Consider the following 24,592-nt stretch of genomic DNA (forward strand, 5'->3'; position numbering starts at 1 on the left):
TCTCCCAGGAGCCTGACTTGCCCTAGCAACACCAATCTCTAAAAAAGTTGGTAATACAATAGCTCTTCTGGTAATTTTAATTGTTAACCAACTTATTGCGCGATCTTTTCAAGTCGCTTTTTTCATGGTGTATGACATCGAACTGGTAGTAAGAAATTTACCAGAAGAGCTATTTCTTGACTAATACTATACCAGGTAGCAACAGGTTATATAAAGACGGATGTTTAAAACTTTACAGACTCTCTGTAAAACACATCACAACAAACTTTTTTTTTTGAGTTTGCAAATAGCACTGTGTAACTGCATAACAGTGATTAAAACATTAAAACACAATGTCAACACTTCATGTATAAACAATGTGCTATTTGCAAACTCAGTTTACATGCAATAAACGGTCTCTGTGTGAACTACTTACAGGCAGTCTAAGCGTCAGAATGCAGTGAATTGGACTGCAAACGCAAAAACAAAATTCGGTCTCGTCTTTTTGCGCGAAATATCAATCAGGCCCCAGGGCCACACTGCAATCACTTACCTCGTCACGACTCATCCCTGCCAAAACCAGCACAAATTTATTTTCTTCAAAAAAGATAACCTAGAACTCACAATCGATTGAATGCAAATCAATGATCTGGTAACAACAGCACACAAATGATTAAATGTCTCAGTCTAAAAAACATATATTTTCATTAGGTTGGCTAAAAGCTAAGAGCAGCCTAAATATGCCCACAGAAAGATGAACTGATTTGTGGTTTACGCTTGGCGCTCTTCTGTACTTCAAATCGTCGTCCAATAAAGGGCTTGCATATGCGCGCGCGGCGTGCGTGTGTGTGTGTGTGTGTGTGTGCGCGCGCGCGTTCACGCGTGGTTGTCGTGTTCTTTTACTAGCGGTGCGCTTGTGTGAAATGTAACGAAGAAAATGGGATGCCACTCGAGTATGGGACGAGTACCGTTACAAACAATTGGCATAGGACATAGGCTCCAATTCGATTTAATTTTTTGTACATATTTTTACATGTGAAGATACATCGGCATTTTTTACATGAGTAATTTTGAGAGTCCAAAGTTAGGGAAAATTATCCAGCACTTAACAAAATACAGGTGGCCAAGCGAGAAAGAAATTACATAATATATTATATGTGATTTTTTTGAAGTAAGTAAATTAGAAACAGCCTAATTTACTAAAAAGACGAAAAACATTACGCTTCATAGTTAAAGTTCATGATGTGTATCATTTTTGATTTAAGACTTGCTAAACTACTAACGTTCCGGCAGCTGGCGTAAACAAACTTTAATTTTCTCGACGAGGTCAGCATCAGTTTCTTCTTCTTTTTCAAGAACTTCTTTGCAACGACTCTTTGCCGCCCCAAAGTGTTCATCCAGATTCCCACTCACCACCGCTCTGGTGTAGTTGTAGCAAGCCCAGGCGTACAAGTTGGTCGACTGGGCAATTCCAGCCTCCAGGGCTTCAACGAAACATTTCGCGGCGTCTTGGTACTTGCCCTTGCAGGCCAGATACTTGCCACAATACACAAGGCACTTGGGCGCCATAATCCAAGCAATATTGTCGCTGGCAAGTCGATAGAGTTGGTCGTGCACTTTGTCCCCCTGAGCGACGGACTCCGGGTCTGGCCGCCCCTCCAAAGCCATAAGCTTAGTGTTCACGCGGATCAGAAAGCGGCGGAGGATCATTCGGTCATAGACGGCGCCCTCTGTCTCCTTGACATGGCCGTGTTCGTAGAAATCGACCTTCTCGTCTTCGCCTGACTCCATCAGTCGCTGCAGCAAGGATTTGGCCTCGGTTAGAGTCGCCTTCTTTTCCTCGCTCGGGCGACCGTTGAGCGCCTTCAGCATGATCGGTACCAAGCTGATGGTGGTCAAACGCTCAAACAGGATTCTCAGCTCGGTGTTCTTGCCTGACTCCAGGGCGACGGCGTGCGCCAACTTAGAGTACCACTCGTACTTGCGGCGCATTGCGGCGGTCACAGGTACGTTGTAGTAGAGCAGCACGCGCCCGAACGTGTGTAGGATGGACGAGAGGCGCTCAGCGAAGAACATGCTACAGTGAGACTTGCGATCCAGGAAAGCGCCCTGACACCCCCTGAATCCGCACATAAGCGACGAAGTAAGGCCCACGCGGGTTTCGCTCGCCTCTTTGGCACTCGAGAAAAGGGCGTGGTCGCTGTTGGCGGCCCGCGATTGGAGGAAATCGATTTCGGTCGACTTCATTTGCAGCACCAGCGCCATGTAGTTGTCTATCGTTCCTTCGGGAAGCTCGCGAAATAAGGTTTCGCCCGCTTTGGTGCAATTACTGACGATGTCCCGTGCTGTTTCGTCCGGGTTATCGCTTGGAGTGAAGACTTTTGCGGCTTCGATGCCCTTATCTTTCACCAGAGAGTTGACCATGTCCAAAATGAGCGTCGCCGCCGAGGTAAGGCACTCTTCCGCGAAAGATTTCGATGAAAAGACGCCGAGGCTCTTCACGATTCCTAACACCTCGAGCAGATGGCACGTGCACATTTGTATGACAAACTGCTCGGAAGACAGGGTTCCGTGGGTGCCAGAAAGATCGAAGCTCTTTTTCAGGTGCGGCAGCAACGTTTCAATCTGGCTGGAGATCTTATTCATGAAAATGTTGTCTTGTGATTTCCTAAGGTCCTTGTGTACGATGCCGCTGAGGGAATAAAGCGCCGTTTTCAGCTGTTCTGTGTAATGGTCACTTTGCTCTTTGTCGTTGAGTTTGAGCATAACGCGGACAGCGCGGAACACAACCTCGTGGAAAGTGACTGTGGTGCGCAAGTATCCCGATCCGTCGATCTTACATATTCCATAGTTTTCCAGGTGTGTGATGACGTTGCCCGACGACGCCTTGTTTAGCGTAGCCGTTCGCCTGACGTCATCCCTGAACTTGGTGCGCTGTTGTTGGGCGACCCTAGCAACCAACAGCTGGGGCAGCTGGCCGTGGTGAAAGAAGCTCAACACGTTTACAACGCGCCAGATCTGCTGGTAAATCTCGTCGTCTTCCGGCTTTGATTGCAGCAGAAGGACGATCGATCGGAAGAGATGCATGAAGTTGCCGCCGTATTCCTCTCTTAAGTGATGCGCCTCCATCTCCTGCACCTCAGCTTCGAGCCGATTGTCGCGCAGAAACTCCAAGTATTCGGTGTAGGTGCTGCGCGAGTTGACGCAGTTTGCCTTTACTGCAACCAAGCCGAGAGGCGAGCGGCTGTTCAGCTCTATTATCTTCAGTCCAGCTTCCCGCTCCTCTCTTTCCGGTTCGTTGTCGCCTCCGAAGAGCATCTCAAGTCCTTCTTCGTCTGTGAATCCGTCCACTTGAAAGCTTTTGTAGCAACGAAGTCCCTGTTTGAGTTGGGCGCTCGGCATTGACACCGAGTTTTTCCTTGAGGTAAGATAAAGGTGAAACTTGCAAGAAGGCTCGCCAACATTGAGGCCGTTGACTTGAGTCAACAAGTCACTCAACATCTCTTGCCGTACCGACTTTTGCGGATCCTCTATAAGTATCAGGATTGGGATGGCGAGACCACTCAACATAGTCATTAACGGCTTGGTTTTTCCACGTTTCAGCTCGTTTTCGACGCTGCGGTAATCACAAAGTAGAATATTGTTTTCTTTTAGGGCAATCAACATGTTTACCAGCTCGGTTTCGATGTCGTGGTTGTTGTCGTCGCACTGCACGTGCCATTTGGCATAAAGACCGGCACTGCTACCAGCACTTGTGTAAGGGAATTCGGAGGCGACCGTTCTGATTATTTCCGATTTGCCAGTCCCGGGAAAACCGTGCACGTGTAGTATGCATACCGTTTCTTTCCTTGCCACGTCCGCTATTTCTTTGTATTTAACAGTCGAAATAAAGTTTGGTCTGGCTGTCAACGTGTTGTCGACTGGACGCGGATCGAGTTTGGGCTTTTTGGCATCTGGTCCTTCCATGATTCCTAAGAGAAAAAAAGTTGAGTTGCAGACATTTGTATTCTAAATACATTCTTTTGGCGTATGGACAAATATGTTACGGTTTAAACTTTAAAGACATAACACTAAATACGCAGTATATGTTTCGCTTTTACAATCGCATAGGAATATCAAGCTGCACTGTTGTGGTCTGGATATCTATAAATTGTGATATGAAGTTAAATCATAACTGCTAAAACGCAGTCTCTAACCGTCTCAATTTGTTTTTATAGTGAAACTATATTTTGGGTGTTTTTCTGTAATTTGAACGTTCAAAATGAATGTCAAAGTCAAAAGGGTCGAGTATCGACATCATATTACCATAATCACTTGTATTATCATCAGTTGATGTTTAGATGTCTATATACTCAATCCTTTTAGCTTTCAAATTCATTTTTAAGCTACATTACAGATACATGAATAGTGTACCCAAGTTAAGATTGTAGTGCAAACTTAGATGGTTAAAATGCCAGCCTAAATTTCAACTTTAAATGCTGATAATTTTCAATTTAAATCAAATTTAATTCTAATCTTGGTATCACTAGTTTGTAAACTATTAAACTTTGGTTTATAAAGGACGAAGTTTCTCGTGTCTATTAGCTAGTGATGTTACAGTCTACATCATACAACCAACAGCCGCTCGAAAATGAGGCGTAACTTGTAGTATACAGCCTTACCTTGTCTTCCAATAGTAGAATTTAATATGTTGCTGTTTTTAATGACGACATGTTGTTGACAGCTATCACCGTTCACGCGTTCTGCAAATAGCCATGCACAGTATTATCGAAGTTTACAATCTCCATTTACAGTTGTCACATTATTTCAGCAATTGCGAGACCGGGTGTTACCAAGGAATACCAAAAACAGGTACATAGCAACCAAACCGCAATCAAACACAGTTTCATTGTTGAACAAATTTTGAACTGCTGTCTACTCAACTCACTATTTATATTGCCGCATTTTGATTTTCTGCTTGGAATTTTGACCTTCTTTGTAGTCGAGCTGCTGGCTGTAAAATATCGTTTTCGTGAAGGTTAATGATTAACTATGATTTAGCCAGTGTTTGAGTTTGTCCTATGTTTAAAATAAATCAATGATTTCTATGAATTCGAACAATATCGCCATCTTTAAAGTTGTTTATTAACAATTTGCAAAAACGACTTTAGCTTAAAAAACAACAAAATTTAACAACATCCTAATAAATCCCAAGATTATGATATAAATACACATAAAGTAACTTTTATGTTGCCAGGTGCGTTTCCATGATTTTAGTTTAAAGGCGAGGTAATTTTCGAGGGACGGCATCAAATAGATATAACGTGACGTCATGAAACACTTAATTTTTAAAAGAACTGTTGTTCTCAAGTGAAACGGGTCATTGTCTGGTGAGGCGGCAAACCAAGATCTTTGATTTTCTAAGCTATTTAAAAAAAAACTATTGGAAGCCACGAATGGAGGCCTTAAGCGTCTTATATTCTACTGACCCTGTCCGTATTACAATTACGCTATAATTGCTAATTTCTAACTAATAAGTTACCTTTGTTTCTCGAACTTCTTCTTAGTTGTTTTTTATCCATGTCAATTGTAGTGGCGTCACATGAGTTTTAGTTAAGTGACTCAAAATTAGTACGATTTTTTTTCATAAAGTGTCTGCAGTCACATGTTTTATATCAGATTATTTGCATATCGAATAGGTGTACAGTCCAGACAATGTTGGCATTCAATGTTCGCTTGTGTGTTTGGTTAGCATAATACAACCCAAAATAGCTTTAAATGGTTCGAAAATTTTTTTTTTAGATATATCAAATTGTGTTGCCGGTTTTCGGATCAAAAAAGTTTTTAATTTTTATAAAACTTTAAATTCAAATGTAAAACCATCAACTACTTGTATATCAAGCTTTGTGCTGGGTTGAAAAAATTTATAATTTTGTACAAGAATGTACAGTGACAAGACTTCAGACGTTAATTTGTTGCTAAGACATTCCTAACCGAGGTGCTAACCCTTTGGTAAGCATTCCTTTCCGTATGCCCTTAATTACACCAAAATTAGGTTCTACAAAATAAATGTCGATGCATAGACTTCAGTTACAAATAAATAGTTAAAAATCCAAAAAAGTACGTTTTCTACTATTGTATTTTATCAATATTTTTTTAAGGCTGTGTCCCACTCTTGGCTTGATTAAAGTAGCCTAACAAAAACTCAGAAAATCTGGCTAGACAGAAAACCTAGTGAACCCTGAGTGAATCAAATTTGATAAGTGGTCTTACTGCTTGGGTTATCTTTAATCATACAGACCAGTGCTTTTCAACCTTTAAAATTTCCATCCGCACTTTTTAATTTCGGAAAATTTCCATCCGTACGAAACAAGCACAGTAAGTTTGCAACCTTTAGCTTTATTTGTGAAATAACAATGAAAGGGTTTGTGTATCAAAACCGTGTGCCTAAGTCTTGACCGATATCAACTAGATAGCGTAAGCTGCAATAACCCACTACGAGACTATATCACTGTAGCTGTAACGCATAAGTGGGCGCACCAGCTTATTTGATTACTGTTAAAAAATAATAACATGCACCATTCTCATCCGTACATTCATCCGCACGACGTTAGTCATCCGCATTACATTTTTTTTATTCGCACAAGTGCGTACCATCCCACAGGTTGAAAAGCACTGATACAGACTATTGGCTGAGCACAGACAAAAACAAATTTTTTGGCCAACTATACAGTATCCTGCATTGAAGTTTTTGTAAACCGTAAACAAAACACCAATAAGTTTAATTAGCACTAATAAATTTAAATTTAATAATTATGATCCATGTCTTGGTATTGCTTCCGCAAGTGTCTCAGGTTTTGGAGAGCTTATTTCTCAGAACCAATCTCCATAAAAAAAAAACCATGCGAACTACAGCAGTCGGCCACCCAACCAAGCAAAACGGCCACCCAAGTTTGGGTGGCGACTTATGGGTTAGGAAACAGTGAGTTAAGCTATCGAGTGAGTCTAACTGCCATATTCCTGACCAGCACAACCTTTACATCTAAACTACAATTCAACAGAACCTGTGTTTCACCATATTAAACCCAAACGACACTGCACTACGCGTAACGAAGCTATATGCCAGAACGCTATCGACGTCAAAAAGAGGAACAAGCAATATTGTTGAACGACCGATGTAACCCAAGCAGTACGTTGTAAATACAAAGGCAAAAGGGGAATCCCGAAAAGGTACACTGCCAGCCCGCCACGCTGTAAAGAAATGTACGGAAAAATGCAGTTGTGATCAATTGGGGCTAAAAAGAGCAGTCAGGCCTCAACATGAGTGGCTTCGACCATGACTTTGACAGCTAAAAGTTGTTTTTTAACCGCTTTTATTGGAATCGAAAAACAACGTTGTAATGACTTAATTAAGTCACTGTTTTTAAATGACTTCACTAAACTAGTATTTCGGGCTTTTTTGTTATTTTGTAGTTGAGTTATTGTTTCTAGTAATTGATCAAGTTAACTTATTTTAATATTTGACAAGAACTTGACTTAAAATTGACTTGACCTGTTTATTCAAAAATATTTGACTTTAACTTGAGTTATTTCACCAACAACATGACTTAGACCTAAGCTGTTTTCAAATCACTTGGCTGAAACCTTTTAAAAATGACTCGTTTAGAACACTGTCGAGCAGTAAAATTTACATTGCAAAAATTGTCACACGTTAAAAAATTACCTATAGGCCCACCCCGAGAAAAAAAATCACCTACCTTTCAAAATATTACAACGCTACGCGCTAAAATAGCGTAACTTGCGTAAAACCATTTTTATTTTTTAGTATTTTAAACATTTTATAAAGCGCTTGCTCTGTTGTAAATTTTAGAATTTTTGGCAAAGGGGTGCACTGTAGAAAATAAAGTGTTTTGTAATGAACGCTGACGGGACATCGTAAAACAAATGTAAGCGAAATAAACACTGCATTTGAAATGTCGTAAAATTGGCGGTAAGGCAAGTTACAGTTGATTAATCGGTTAAAGTTTTTATAATTTTTTTGAGGAATTTTATAAAAACAACAAAACTATATTGGGAGTTAGTTGCCTTCTTGTGTTAATTTGAAGCGCATATATTATATCCGTAGTGTATTTTGGCAAACTATATACTGTAATGCAGGCGTGGGCAAATGTATTCAATGGAAGAGCCATTTGCAGAAAATACAAGCAGTCAAGAGCCTCAAAATTATTTCAACACAAATAAAAAGGCCAGCCGCAATAATAACAGAATTGTAATCTAACAAAACGGTAATAACCAACATTATAAAAACAGTAATAGCAAAATAACACGCACAATATTTATTACTATCAGTCTTTTGTTAACTAACTCGTCGGACTCTATGTTTAGTGGTACGTCATAAACGAAATGCTGGCCTAAATAAAGAAAAGTAAAATTGAGAAACGTTTACAAACGGTACTCTTGGTAACCTTTATTTTTTGAAATATTACGATTCAACTAGAAGAGCCACAAAAAACATGCCGGAGAGCCGCATGCGGCTCGCGAGCCGCAGTTTGCCCACCCCTGCTGTAATGCATTGCAATGCCTATTGCCCATATAAAGCCAATTGAATTGCGTATAGTAGACGACACTTAATTCAAATACAACGTTTTAAGTGAAATAGCCTTCATTTTAGGAAACATTTTCTGTTTATTTGGCTGAATTTATTGTAAGAATACACAATGCCTTCTTTGTGTTGCACTGCTTCAACGTTGCGAGTAAAGCGTTGTAGGTAATGGATGTTTTTTGTGGAACTTTAACATTCTGAACCAATGCCATTCTCTAGTTTTAGTTTAATGTGTCATATCCTTCAATTATGCAACTTTCCGTGTATCCGAGCTCTGTATGCTAATTGCCAAAAATCACTTGGTATTTACCGTTAAAATTTGCTAGTAGAAAGCACACGTTTTTTATGGAGGCGATTTTGACTAATACGTTTAAAAAACTGTGCAATTTTTAAAAACAGAAGTCTGAAATTCATTGGTTAGTGCAAACAATTGGCCGATATCCCTGTACTTCCGACTGAAACACTAAATACACTTGAAAAAGGCTGAACTGTCAGTATAACGTGAAATTAGACACAAATTAATTAAAATATAAATGCGACTTCAAAGTTCAAAGTATTTAGGTAAAAATATTTGAGATGTCTTTATATATTTGAGTGCTAGGAAAATCCTAATACCAAACTGTACTTCAAAATGCCGCTTGTTACATCACAGAGTCACAATGGCTGGTTTTGGCTGATTTTTTTAAGTTTAGAATGAGAACTTTGAGAGGAGATAGAAAGACGTGTTTTACAGAGTTGTTGCAAAAGCGATTATTATCAGATTGAAAGCGATTTTGAGGATTCTGCTGTATTTCAGTGGCATCTGGTTCGATAAAAATGAATTTACAGGTAAAGGAGTATCTTCTTCACAAAGAAAGAAGAATTTGTGCGGATCATGGGTACAAAGTGGATGATAAATACTTAGGAGGTGGAGCCACAGGTAGAGTATTTTTGGCCCGTCCTACTAAGAAGAAGATCAAATCCTCCGAGAAGTTGATGTTAGTCAAGAAGAAAAATGAGCAACTTAAGGTTAGCAAATGTTAATTGTGTAGTTTGTAAGTTTGACTGGTTAGGCTACTCAATTTAAATAGGTGTACTTTCAAAATAAGATAAGTAAAATAGGAAAGCAAATAGTTAATATTTTCATTTTAGAGGAACCTAACGCCAAAGATTTAAAGACCAGATTTTTAAACAAAGTTTTATAGACCTATTCATTTTTTTTGACAAATCACAATTTTTTCAGTAACTTCCATTTTTTGGCACTTAACTTTTTATTGCCGTGGTAACGATCACGTGATTTTCTTCAAGCCAAGCGTGAAATGCATTCCAGTCATTATGACGTAACCTTAAAACTGGGCTGATTTTTTTTAACTTGTTTGCCATTACTTACTATAAGTTAGGGTTAATATCCGTTGAAATAATTTAAATATTACATCAGAAAACCTGAACTGCTACTTTCATTGGCGCGTTTGCGATTTGCAGTTGTATTCAACGGAAATTAACGTTTATTAGGCCAAAAGTACAATGCAAATGAAGTTATAGTACTTATCGACTTTATTTAGTTAATTACTCGCATCCTTTAGGCAAAAGTTTTAGAAAAAAACACACGAAACAAGAAGCTTAATTGTGACTTTAAGAAAGCATGAAGATTTGGTGTTCCGCCAAACTTTAGAATGAATAAAATATGTTGGGATTTGCTATGTTGTCTAAAAAGCTATATAAAATTAAATGTTTATTTTTCACAGGTTGCAATCAAGATCTGCTATGCGGACAACGGAGCCGACTGTATATCAGCTTTATGGAGATGCTTACCGGGCGAAATAGGAAACTGCAACAAGTGTTTTGGACTTCCAAACATTGTATGTATAACTGTATAACCTACACGTAAAATTTTGTGGTAAAAGGGTTGATAAATAAATTAAAAGTTACACTCGCCAGTCGGCGGGTGTGTCGAATCATCCAGACAGATCATGCTTGAGGAAATATCACTTCCTAAAATGTTAGGTTGCCGTCTGTTCATTTTTTCTGAGCATTTTCAGCGATTAGTTACCCTGCCTTATTTGACATAGATTGTTGACTGCTCTACCGAATGCTTAGCACTTTTAATCATGTTTATGTTTAATTCGCTTTTGGAATTGCGCAAGGGCGTATCACCAGCGATTTACGCAATATTTGGCCTGTAATCTTTGGGGTTTCAGATATTGACGCAGAACAATTAATTATTTGCTTAAGGCACTCAGCAGTCTGAATCAGCACTTAGTCCAAAGCAAATTTCTCAACACTTTGGTAGTTTGTAACTAACCCATTGGTTTTCAGGTGAACCTGTTGGATGTGTTCGTTGCAAGCAAGCGAATATTTATGGTGATGGAGTTCGCGGCCAGAGGCGACCTTCGGCAAACTTTTAAGGAGCACATTTGCACAAATCCAAAGAGAAGGAGATATTTAGACGAACAACTTGCCGCTCGATATTTCATGGAAATTGCCAAAGGCGTCCAACAACTGCACACGAATAACATCGCACACAGGTAAAACACTTTCACCATGTTGATAATAATTTAATATTTATTCGAATAATGTAAAATATGCAACCTACACTTCTGTTTGGTTTGATATTGATTCTACGCTTTGACGTTGATTCTACGCCAAACTAGAACCTCTAACTATTATTATGCGCCAAATGTTGCACTTTTTTACAGTTATAGACTGTTAGTAAAAACCGATATAAAGCATAACGCTATTTCATTACCCTGCAGGTGTTTATAATTTTATAGGCTATTTCATCAGTTTAGCTATATATATATAATTTGTGCATTTTCTTCATTTTTGTTTCCGCACATAAACACATGGGAATGCTTTTTTTATACAGCAACACGTAATTATTTTTTTCTTAATTTAAGAAATTATTTCAGGATTTCACTGCTGTTTTTTTGACATAAAAGTTATTATTTTTTTTTGGTTTTTTGAATTTAAAAACGCTGGTTTGTGTGGTTCGTTTTGTACCGTTTGGTTGTATTATTTATAGGGATTTGAAACTGGACAACATACTAGTGACAGGCGACGGACAAGTGAAAATATGCGATCTTGGATTTTCCGTTGCTGCCTCGAGCAAACCTAGTGGTCGACAAAACTTACTTTGTACTACGAATTGCGGTACTCGTGGTTATGTGGCTCCCGAGGTTTCGAATAGACACGAAACGCCTTACAATCCATTTCACGCTGATGTGTGGAGCATGTACGTACTAAACGTAGTTTTAAGTTTAGATAATTTAAAAATTCATTAAATTAATACAGATACATGAATATATAATGTTTTGAAAACGTTAAGAACAAGATATTATTTATTTTATTCACCTCTATTTGTTTTTTTAGGGGAGTTATTCTTTTTTTAATGACAAATGGGTATTTGCCATTTGACGGAAATACTACAGACGAAATCTACCAGAAGATTTCAGATTTCGAGGGTCAACCGCTGCCTTTTCGTAAACGTCTCTCACTTGGTAAGAAAATATGACAAAATGAACATTTCTTCTTTATTTGCCATTTAACATGATTTTCAAACAGGTTGTAGAGAGTTACTAAATCGCTTGCTGGAAAGAAATTCAGAAGAAAGGCCGACAGTTGACGAAATTGTACAAGATCCGTGGTTAGCGCAACACACACTTTCCAGGGTAAGTTTGTTTGTGAACTAGATTTGATTAACCGTGGTGAATTTCTTACACAATAACTTTGCGTTCCAGGAATCTCCGCCAAATACGGAGCACCTGACTGCTGTTTCTGGCAATTCAGGTTCGTGTTAAACCTTCAACGTTATTCAAACATATGCATTTTGTTTGCGAATTAAGAATTCTTCCTCTCTTTTGCAGTTTACAAGTTTCAGTCGACCTACGTCAGCCACTACCTGTGGCAACGCATGATGCTGCTGGACGAGCGTCGTAAGTTTCTCCTCGGAGCGGGAAACAGTCCGGAGGACCTTCTGGACGCCGGAATCCTGATCGCGCTTCCGCTGGAAGACACGGGCGGAATGCGCGTCACCGAAGTCTGGAGGTTGGAAGAAAACGAGCTGCGCAAGTCTGACGTCATCCCCGATCCTTTCAAGAGGAAGCAGGATCGGAAGACCGAAGTCCTCCAGGATCCCTGGACTTGGTCTCCGGATGTTGAAGAGCCGACCCTCGGCATTCGCTGCGTGGAGCGAGTTGTTACGGAGTCGCCGTTGCTTGACGAATGGCGGGAATTCATGGAAAAAGGAATAACACCGAAAGGCTACTTGGCGAATTGCATGGTGCATTGCAACACAGTTGATCTCGCCGAAAAGCCTCGGAGCCCAAAGGAGCCTTTTCGTAAACGCGATAAAGCTGCCGAGAGGAAAGTCAAGTTTGCCGCTGTTCGCCAAAGCTTGCTCGGTTATCGTCCTAGGAATAGCAGTGACGAAGCTGTTTCTTTAAAAAATGGAAGCGACAAAAGAAGTTCGGGAAAATCAGCGGTTTCTCACGATGATTCTGCAGCAATATATCGCACAAAGAATGCAGATAAGGTGCCAATAATTGTTTAATTTAACATCGTTCACTATTTTTATTTTTTGACTTTACAATTGTTTTTTTGATAATATACATTTTTAGATTGTAAACAAACCTGAACCTAATGGAAACTTGAAAGAACAAATCGACAATCGTAAAAAAGGAAAGAAGACTCAAAAATCGAAAATAGCTCAAGCTGATGAAAAGCTATACTCTAAAGGTATATGCATTGTATGTTGGTTAAAAGTACATGATATAAGCATTAATTTTTTTGTGTGTGTTTACAGTTTTAAAGATCTTGAATTTAACAACGTTATTGCTAAATGCTATATAATTAACACATTTTTTAACGTCTATTATATGTTTTGTCAAGGCTTACCTTTCTGTTATATGTTGACACGTCTCGTCGTTTTCTGTTGAGTGGCAGGTTTCAGTCAAATTGGCAGACTGCAATTCACTCATTTGTTCTGTCTTGTCTGTTTGTCTCATGTTGTCTTGTGGTTATCCCCTAACCTCTTCGATCAGCTAAGTATCCCAAGTCTGCAAGAGGCGAACAGACCTAACATGCGTTTCATTGCAGCTGGAGCCGAGAAACTACAACTTCGAGAAGATAGCGAAAAATCAGTTTGTTCACCGACGTTACATGACTCAAAGGAGCAGGTTAAGACTTTAGATGGACTAAAATCTGGGGGACTGTCGCATTTGAAAAAGAACCCTAATTCCACCATCAAGATGCAAAGCAGCCAAAGCGTTAGAGACGAGCCACATTCCTGTTCGAAAGATAAACGTGAGAAAAACCTTTGCAGCAAAATTTCCAAACCAAGAAATGAAGTACGAAAATATAGCGAAGCAGAAAAGCAAAATAGATTTGATGTTCAAATTTGTGAGACTCTTCCAGAAGGTAAATATATCAAACATTTTGATGTTTTGTCAACAGTTAGTTCTAACATCAAACAAAACATTAAGTTGAATAAATTTAAAAATCTTTTAACTAACAATTTCAGAAAATCCTTCTGTCAAATTTTCGAAGCAGAAAATTAAAGAAGACCTTATAATAAAGCCAGTTAATCCGTATGTACATCAGGCCGTGCTGGAGCAGTTAGACGAATCTGGCTCTGATGATTTCAAGTCAGCAAAGGTAAAACCGCGATTTGTATTTACTATTTCTTGGATTTGTAACGCTAATGTAAATCGGCAAGAATTTTGATTAAAAAAATAGGAGAAGGCTTGGTTTATTTTATCTGTAGAGTTAAATATCCATGTCATGATACAAAAAACCTTTTACTTTTTCAGTGCAGGCCACATTTAATGCAGCTTGCCAGAATAAATAATCCCCTTTTAATTGACGCACTACAAAAGGTGAATAAACTGAAATTTGCAAATTGAGTTTGTTTATAGTGTTTTAAAGAAACGAATTTTTGTTATATATTAAAGCAACCCAAATTAAACGAACGATATTTTATTTGCTTTTTTCAATATGACAACAAGCTTATATGCATTAACAGCACTTAAAACGGAACGAATTGCAAAAGCTTGAAAAAAGTGTTGCGAAAGACGAACATCCTTTTCAAGTCAAAAACATAAAGGTCGAAAACAACTCGAACCAAATGAAGTACAGCCAAGCAAAACTTCTTAAGGTGCATTTTATTTCTTCCTTTTGTTATCAAGTTTTCAGTTGAACTTTTTATTAATTCGTACTTAATTTACAGATGTTGAAACGAGTTGATTTGCAAAAGCTTAATAATGTTGCGAAAATCTCAAATACTTTCAGCGTCGTCGGTAAGTTACAAAGTACACTTGTTTTTATATAATGCTAAATTGCTAAGTAAGATGTAATAAAAAATTATTTTCTTCATTAAAGAACGACACGACCCTTCAAAGCCATCCCGAGTTCACGCCAAGTTAAAAGAAGAGCTTTTGAAAGCTAGGGCACGAAGCCGAAGTTTGGTCGGTAAGTTTCTCTTGCATTTTCTATACGTTGTAACCCCTTAACAGTATTTATGGAGTCGTAATTTTTAAACTGTTAAGTAAAAAACGTATTAAGCATCAATTTTTTCTTAAAATACCAGACATATATATTTTGCTATAGAAACAGGCATCCTTATTTTCTGTAGAAAAAACAAACTTGTTGTAAAATCATTGTCAAGTAACCACTCAATATAAACTATATATATTGTTACGTCACAGATGGGACAATCGGTGCCCCCGTTCACCCTAGTGTCGCTGACTCCTCGTTGAAGAAACAACATTTGCGACCCATCAAAAACAACTCAACAAACGTTATCGGTAGGTTCCCTTAAATATCAAAGATTTCATAAAGCCAACTTTAAAACAGTTGAAAATTTTTGTAAGATCACCTTTTAAAAATGTCAGTTAATGGCTGTTCTGTCGATAAAGCGTAGTTTCTTTACACAATCGAGTAGGCCTGCATGGTATTCTTGCCCTTCAGTTGTATTCTTGCGTTGTATTTTTTTTCCATGGTATTCTTGCCCTTCAATTTTTATTTTTTATTTTTTGTGATAAATGAAATGTATAACTGTAGTTACCTTGTTTTAATATTTTACTCTCTTTAATTGTTTTATCCTCTTTACACCCCACAGAACAACCACCTCCAGCCATCCATAAGAACTGCTCAAAGTCTTCAAGTCTGACGGAGGTTGCAGCAATAAGCACTGAAGTAGACCGTGTCGTTCCCAGCACCGAATCCAGGCAATCCAACACCAACACTTCGTTCAACGCAAAAGATGGCGCTAATAAACCACAAGAAAGCAGCAGACCGTTGATCAGAAGACCATTACAAAGGGTCAGACCACATCCGAAAAATGACCAACTTTTGGAATTTGCCCCCAAACGTTGTCCAAAAGTGCCAAAACCACCTAAAGCTGACCAGAAGTCACCGAAAGTATGTCCATCTGTAATTCGACGTCCAATTGTCGCTGCAATGGCACATATTAACCAAAGGGTTGAAAAGAAAGGACAAAGCGTTCCTGAACCCGACTTAGCGCAACCAAGAGCGCCAGAGCAGCCAAGACAGAATACAAATATATCAACAGGAATCAAAAAAAGGATTCTTAACGAAAAGTCGCCAGAAAAACGCAACTCAGAAAACGAGGCCCGGGTTTCAAAGGACGTGTTTTCATCCACAGATATGGCTGAAAAAATCTACGCCCCTCGCCCGCCAGAGAAAGACAAAAAAAACATCAGCGCGAATTAAAAGACCAAAAGGCAAGCCACTATCTGTGCACACGTGCGACAAGAAAGACAAATGCCGAGCAACTTTAATTCACATCGGAAAACCTCCCGCCTCGAATGCCGAAGATGGTCGAAACACTGGAAACCACAGCAAGTGCGGTTACGACAAAAGCCAAGGGGATCAGCAAGTAAAGTGTGTGAACACGCCGTCAAATCACGCCAAGCCTCGTTCAGAGTCAAATCCACCAAAAGAAGTCCCAAGTAAACTAGAGCCACCGCAAGCTGGGAATTCCCCCGTAGTGAGAAGGGCCTTCGAAGTCGGTTCGCGACGATTCGGCAGAATTCTGCGTCAAAGAATCCCGAATGAAAGCGAACCGCGCGAAGTCGAGAGAGCGGACTTAAGGCCCGTGCGTCCGCAGGGAACGAAGCCCGACAAACTCCGCAAAGCTCGTGTTGTCAAATCAAGCGAAACAAGGCGACCCGAGCTAATAGAAGAGAAGGTAAAGGTCGAGGTTGTGAAAGGCAAGCCGCCGGCTGACCCAAAGCGAAAGAGGTCGGCCATCTTGCAGCGAAAATCCAAGTGACGTCATACTACTCTTTCTCCCCTCTTCAACTACTCATGGACGACGAGTAACTCGTGTTTGATGGAATGAACAAACCACTTGATTGATTAGCCAGATAACATTCTAAACCCGCGTTTATGCAATTTTTTGCGCCGTTTTCCTATTTTTCTATTTGATTTTGTGCAATATTGTTTTCTTTTTTTCCGCTTCAGAATGGCGTAATACTTTGCAATGACGTATTTCCTAGGTGTATCTTATTTTTCAAAAACAAACAATAAAACGTTATTTGTTGTTATTTTGTGTGGTTCATTTTCAACAGCTATGTGCACAAGGCCTCGGCGTATTGGTATAGGTAGACTTGGTTAAACAGAGCAAACTTTAGACCGCTTTAAAAGTAGAAGTGACTGAATTGTCAGAAGAAAAACATTATGTATATAAGGCTTTTGTTAAAATCGAACACTAACATTTACATTGCAAAAATAGACACACGTTAAAAAATCAACCCTCAAAATCATTGTTTGTAATATCAAAATAGCACACAATAAAATTGCACAATTTGCATTAAAACACACATCGAATTTGAGTACACTAGAAAATGGGTTATGGTTGAAAATATTAGGGAGTATGTATTAATGATGTACTTACAGGTTAGGGTTAGGTAAATGTTGTATAGGTCTGATTCTAGCTATTTAGGTCTTACTTTGAACTGCATTGTATTCCGACATTATGTTGTTCTTATTTCAGTCTTATGGCTGGAGTTCAAAATTACGTGTTAGAGTGACGAGCAAATTATCTAGCGAATTTAACGTGTGTTTTTAGGAGTGTTCAGTAGGTGTCCGTCATTTTTGCCTAAAAGAGTAGGTGTCCGTCATTTTTGCCTAAAAACAGGACGTGGACGTTTACAGGACGTCAACTTCTCGTTTTACTTATGTTGGTCGCTCGTGGCAGTTTTGCGCATACAAGAACTTATGTCGTTTTGGTATTTAAGAGTAAAACAATTAAGTACAACTGTCGATCAATAGGCTATAAAACACATTTTTCGCGCTTTATGCGCAGTTTAGGCCGTTTATAACACATTCTTGTCCGTTTGAAGGAATTTATATGACACAAGGGCGCTAGAAATACCTACTATGATAGCTTGCGCCATGTGACATGTAAGCTCAAAGAGTGTAATTTTAGTTAATTAAGCCAGCGTGGATAACAACGGGGCCGCGGGCACTTTTTATTGGACCTCGATCTAACTTTTAAGAGGTGATTTTTCATGGATTATTCTGCGACTAATGTCAAACATTGCTGTATTTGCTCTACTGTTACTTTGCTGCTGTGAGCCTTCCAAATCTGTTCAAACCAAAAAAATAAAAATTTCGTATTTTTTAGTTACAATTGAAACAAAGAGAAATTTTCTTCAAGGATTATTCGACGCGTTTAAAAATGCTACATCTTTGGTCATTAAAAAAAACGATTAAAACATCTTTGGTCTTTAAAAAATGTTTGGTCAGGTACTAATTTTCGGTTACCCTATAGCACTGTTCCGTGTAATGTTTCTTAAATTACTAAAAATGTTTAATGTGGTTAAATTTATTCCGGGCTAAGTTAACTATTTGTTATTTTCAGCACACTAAAAAAATTTCAAATATTCAGCGGCACACGTACTCATACAAAGTCGAATTTGTTCTGTCTTAATTCATTGAAAAGAAAAAATCTAGTTCCCTTTGTAACCCTTGCTGGCAACGCGTTATATGTGAGTGGCGTTAGCGCTTAAGTCAAAAAAACTAGGCGAAATACATTTTCCGAGAACATGACTTTGTTGTGGTCGCACTATTCGAACTTGTGCCCACTATTAATAATCTACATTCTCACTTTGTTTTAATGCCCGAAATTGTCGCCGACACGGCAAGCTGTTTTTTGGTAATGTCAGTGGCTTACCAACTTTTTAGTAAGTATTTTTTGTAAATACGGTGCATTGAATTAATGTAAGTGGCGCACTATATCCCAGAAATACAACAAAAAGTCGTACAAAGTTTTAATATTCACTTTCTAGTAAAAAGTGCAACAGGAATTGTTACAACTTTTAGCCAGAAGTAAGTTTAATCAGCATAAACCTCGTTTAATAACATTGATAAATTTTATTGATTTTTTTGTTCGGTGTGCATCTATATTGGTCGTCTTCGTCTCGTTTTAAAATAACATAGTTAAAGGGAGTTTTTTTCGTGGGTTAAATTAATAAATTTTTGTAGCATAAGAAGACGAAGTGTCATTGTTGAAGCATGTATAACAAAAACTGATGGGCCACCCCTAAAACTAGATTTTAGTTAACTTAAATTTTAAAAGTCTTATATTTATACTACTGTGCTTCACAGTTTAAACGTTCCGAATAATTTTCTACCAAAACATACATTTAATTTAGTTCTTTTTTATAATATATTGGAAGTAATTAATTAGGAAGGGTATAACATGAATAAAAACGACCGTTAGCTTGTTATCTAAAAACCCAGTCATTATTTAAGCATTGGTAACCTCGGCCGGCTTTCCGAGGCCCCCAGTGGAATCATCTATACCAGGGGCGTGCAACCTTTTATACTGACGGGCCAAATATGTGTATTCGGATTAGACCACGGGCCACTTGCATGTCTCGTCGTCTACCTGTTAGTGCAGGGTGGTCGGTAAACTTTTTGTTGCGGCCTAAATTCTTACTCTTTGTAGAGCTACTTAAAGGCCATCAATATAAAACCACTACGAAAACAGTGGCGCATTCAGGCTGTAATATAAAACATTATATAAAAAAAGAATAGACTCGCGAAGCGCGAAAAATTTGCGTTTACATAGAGTTAAAGTTGGCAAAAAATATAGTTTTACAGGCTCCCAATACCACATTTCGCGAGTCTTTCCAAGCTGAGCCAATTTAATACATTATATGCCACACCAACTGTTATAATAAAGTGCAATGAATGTACGGCTATTATGCGGCAAACAACTACGGTACATGATAACACCAAGCTATTAAAAAAATAACTCGCGGTCCCCAGTTGGCCTACGACTGTGTTATAACTACCACAAAAAAAGTGCTCACACACGTACGCTGAACCGAACAATTCCACCTAAAAGCGACAAATTTTCTCAGCTGTGGAAACTTATTTAGTTTGAGATGTTCGCGGTAAAAAACTACTTTTAAGCTGCGAAGAGAGAAATTTGTTTCTTTTTCTTACAACTCACATGAACATTGAAATTGAAAATAAAACAATTTCATTTCAAATGAGCGAAAAAGATCAAACGGACATTTTTAATATGCTTTCTTTACATGGCCATAAGTAGCTATTCGAAAGCATTTCAAGATCAAAAAAATTGCAGCCCTCAGTGAAATTCATTTTCACACAAAGTTGTACACTTTGCGCAACAGCATCCAAAACACATTTTGTAGTTTTATTTTGTTAGCAGGTCACATTCTATTCTAATATGTTAGCAGGCCACATTCTATTCTAATTCTAATAAACTAAAAATTGACATGCTATATACAGTTACCTGAATGTTTAGTGGTGCGGGCCAAAAACCTAAGCACACCGCGGGCCACATATTTTGGTTCCGCGGGCCGCAGGTTGCACGCCCCTGATCTATACTTAACAGATTCGAAATTGGCCTTGTAAAACGAGCGGCGTGGCAGTGGAGTATGAATAACACATGGCGAGACAGCATTGCACCTCACACCGAACCTTGCCACCTCAATGCACGTCGTCATCATCTCCACCTTTAGAAGCAGAATAGGTGAGAACGCAAACCTCAGTCTACTCGCCATTCTGGTCAGCGATGTTCGTCTGCTGGATTTTGGTCCTAATCGAGCTTAAGTCGCTTGAGAAATTCTTTCGTAACAAATACATCCTTTCAGGTTGACGTCCAAAACATTGTTGAATGAATCGATAGTTATGTCAACGATCAACTACACCGGCATGACAGCAGCATTATTGATCAGAACAGTGGTTGTCAACCTTTTATGCCTCGTGCCCCCCTTTGAGAGGCTTTTAATCCTCGTGGCCCTCGATTGTAAAAAAATAGCTAGAACTTGTGGCGGCATCATTCTTTCTTGGGGAATGCTTTTCATCGCGGTGATTTTTAAGTTTTGTTGGTCGTAATGACGCAATTGACATCACCACCGAGCAGTGAAGACACTGCGCACAATCATGGCCGTCTAGTCTAATTTTGTGAAGCCAAACAGACGTAACTCTCGCATCATTTGCGATTTTTTTTCGATATTTGATTTTTTTTGACATTGAACCTTTTAAAGCTTTGTTTAAAAACGTATTTTCAAGAGTAAACATCTGAAAGCATGTGCAATTCAACTATTCTTCGTTCTTTTAAGCTTGTTTTGACCACTTAACATACTTAATTTTGCAACAAAATTTATCAATGAACAACAACAACAAATCTATCTCAACGAGCCAGACTGGTAATATCGTAATTTGACGTTTTGTGAAAAAAATGTTCAACTTGCTTGTATTAGTTTTGCTATCATTCTAACTTGCCATTTACAAACTAATTGAAATGCTGGTCAAACGTTCCAAAGAAAAACGGAGTAAACGAGAAAAACACAAGTGTTGGCTTTAAGTGACGTAACAATGTTTGGCAATTAGGCGACAGACCAAGAATTGCAAGCTTGATGTCGACTGTTGCAAAACTTCTCACGAACAGCAGGACAATAGGCCAAAGAGGGTACTACAAGTTTGAGTTTAACAGACAAAATTGAAAATAGTGCCACGGTTTTGCAATACCACGACATTGTTACAGACTTATGCTCGTGGCCCCCCAAAGGCAGTTCCACCGCCCACCAGGGGGCCGAGGGCCACGGTTGAGAAACCCTGGACCAGAACATTGCAATTCTTTCCGAATTGGTTGTAAACAGCGTTAAAAGCCTTAAACGATGAATTTTCGTCAGTTGTATGTTGGCAGAAGCGTTTTGAAGGCAGCTACTAAAATCATTGGCCAGAGAAAAAAACCTATACCTTAAATGTAGGCGACTACTAAACAAAACAGATGAAAAGTTCAGAGCCGTGATATTTTTCTGTTCGGCGTTTTTAGTTTTTACATCTAGACGTTAAACCAAGCGTTTTTTTTAGCTGCAATCGGTTAAAAAACATCAAGAAAATGGCCAATTTATAGCTATAACAAGTCGGCTATCTATACCAGGGGTCGGCAAACTTTCGTATACAGTGTGCCAGTTTATGAATAATTTTAAAATATCAACAACTTATGGCCAAGCATTTTTCTATGTTTGGTTTTGCAATGGCAACCAGGGCTGCGGAGTCGGTTAACAACAACTCGAGTCCGAGTCAGACTCTGCAAACCTGTATTTCACCGATTTACGTAACTAAAAGATGGATATTCAGCAATCCACTCATAAGGGTCATAGAAAATATGCCATCACATGCTATTCCACCTTAAAAATTTACAGTTTGCGTAAAATGCCCTGCTTTAACGCAGTGAACATTACGCCGATTTTAGGGCATTGTGACGTAATACGAACACTTAGTCGTAAACAGCAAGTTTAACCATAGAATACTAATGGAAACATTGTAAGAATTATTACCAAGCTTTAAAAGTATATCCACCAGAGAGCAAATATCAAATTGTTTTTTATTTAGAGGCAACTTGGATACCGGGCAGGAAATCCGGATATTCACCAGGTGTCATATGGTGTAAATTGAATAATAATTTGGTGTTCTTTTATCACTTGAAGTAACAAATAAGAAATTAATTTCTGATAATGGGCCGAAATTAAATAATATAACTATTATAATGATCCCTACTTGGCCAATTAACAAATTGCTAATAATGCATCAACGATAAAACAACAATCAAGAGTCAAGACATATTTCATAAATAAATAAAATACAGGGGTTTAACTTCAAGTTGAGACAACATTGAAATAAACTGTTATAATAAAGATTTAAATATATGGTTGTTTTTTTCATGTATATTATTTTACATGCCTCTTTCTTATTTTGTTTTCATGTTACTTGTAAACCTGCAGATTGCTTATTAACCTTTTTAAAAACATTTTTAAAAAACTTTTTACTAAAACTGTGTCTCAAAACCCTTGTAAACAGCATAGCCATAAAAAACAGTCATCGTTTCGCTATGTTCATAATCACATTTAGCCATTTCACTCAGAGTTTTGTTAAACTTGCTAAAACGACTGCTTGAAAGTATGTCAACTATTGCTTTATCAAAATTAATTTTATCAGCTTTTTTGTTGCATTCTATGCGAAAAGTAAAATACATTAAACAATATGAGCACCACTCAGCAGGCATCTTAAGATGGCAATTTTCTTTTTCCAACCTGAAAAGAAGGCTGAATCCAATGTTCTTTCATTTTCAGGTGCACATAACACTTGAATAATTGGATGCAAGTCTTTGTACTTTTTGGAGACCTTGTGTATACAGTATCCAGCAACATATACTAACATTTCACTTTCAGCTTTATTTATTGAATAGGATTGTAAAACTGTATCTTCCTCTTTGTTTTTGAAAATTTCATTGATTAAATGTAAAAGTTGCTTTGCAGCTTTCAATTATGGTAAATTTAAAAATAACTTGTCAGCGTTACAGCAAAATTTCGGGTTTGTGATATTATACAACCCAGCTGCAACCCATCCGTTATTACTTCATAGGCTAGAAGGGAAGCTGAATCTCTCCCGGCAGGGACACTAAACTGATAGTTGCTTCTGGTGTTGGCTTGATTAGTGGTTGTAATTCCACTTCTTGGTGACATGTTAAAGTTATTAAACTGACAAAATAAACATGGATAGAATTAGAAAAGTTCGTGCATTAACCGAAACGCTGAATAAAATACGCAAAAACGCGAAAATAATACGCAGGTCAACAAACGACATAAATACTCTACCTGTAATTGCCGCCGAAACCCGTGATTCGTGATTTTAACAAATCGTGTCAGTGTCACTCATGCGTGACGAGACCCAGTGAGCCTTCTATGTAATTAGTATTCTATGGTTTAACGCCCACAAAAAATGTTAATTACAACAGTTAAGACACTTGACTAAATTGTGACAGGAACACTGCAGATCGAAGTAGAAATGTGTGCAACCATTTAGTTAGCGCTAGTGTTAGTGATGTAATAATAATGTTATTGATGTGATAGTGGTGTAATGGTTTCTTTCTTAAGTTGGTCTAACGTGCGCGTTAAATCATTTGGCGTGCCCTGAAAAATCATCTCGCGTGCCAGTTTTGGAACGCGTGCCAGGGGTTGCCGACCTCTGACCTATACAAAAGAAGATAATATTGTAGGGCTGTGGCGTTGTGTATAGTGTTGTAAAGTCGTAATTTCTACATTACGTCACGTAATGCCATAGCCATAAAACACAAGCAAAACAATAAAATGGGAAATATTGGTAAATGTTGGTGACAAACATTTTGCCAGAGAAAACCTAAGGGCCTATCCACACAGCGCAAACGCAAGCGCAATGCGCCAGGCTAATTTTTTTTTCTGTGTGGACGCTTGAAAAAATATAATTTGTTAATTGGGTATTATTGACTTATAGCAAATTTGCAATTAACATAAGTCGGGTTAGCGTAAACTGCGCCAAAGGCCAGCATATTTGCTATATGTGTAAAGTTTGTGCTTTCAGGCATTGCGCGTTCTCTCTCAAGAAATGCCTCACCCATGACTTACCTCAGTCAGCATTTTTCGCTTGGCCAAGGATCTGGAACGAAAACAGTTTAGTTAGGGCAAAGAAAAAAAATATTTCGTCTGTATATTTCTTGGCAATAGGAGTTTA

The 24,592-nt window shown here is 38.3% G+C and overlaps 1 protein-coding gene across 1 annotated transcript; it reads right to left on the reverse strand.

Moving 5' to 3' along the window:
* Positions 1-550: 550 nt before the first annotated feature.
* On the reverse strand, positions 551-5,874 carry LOC146137596 (uncharacterized). Its single transcript, XM_083393599.1, has 4 exons — positions 5,501-5,874; positions 4,907-4,972; positions 4,641-4,721; positions 551-3,950 (listed from the first exon to the last, which is right to left on the reverse strand). The coding sequence occupies exons 1-4, from the start codon at positions 5,538-5,540 to the stop codon at positions 1,258-1,260; spliced, it is 2,880 nt and encodes a 959-aa protein (XP_083249725.1). The 5' UTR covers positions 5,541-5,874; the 3' UTR covers positions 551-1,257.
* Between the last annotated feature and the right edge of the window lie 18,718 nt (positions 5,875-24,592).

Source organism: Ascidiella aspersa, chromosome 7 (genome assembly GCF_963924565.1).
Source record: "Ascidiella aspersa chromosome 7, kaAscAspe10.2, whole genome shotgun sequence".
Lineage (NCBI taxonomy): Eukaryota > Metazoa > Chordata > Ascidiacea > Phlebobranchia > Ascidiidae > Ascidiella > Ascidiella aspersa.

Bases quoted from the DNA above. Each gene is read 5' to 3' on its own strand.
- LOC146137596 (XM_083393599.1), bottom strand. From the start codon at position 5,540: ATGGATAAAAAACAACTAAGAAGAAGTTCGAGAAACAAAG. The intron at 4,973-5,500 runs GTAACTTATTAG...GATATTTTACAG, and splicing joins AAGAAGTTCGAGAAACAAAG to CCAGCAGCTCGACTACAAAG. The intron at 3,951-4,640 runs GTAAGGCTGTAT...TTTTTCTCTTAG, and splicing joins TTCTACTATTGGAAGACAAG to GAATCATGGAAGGACCAGAT.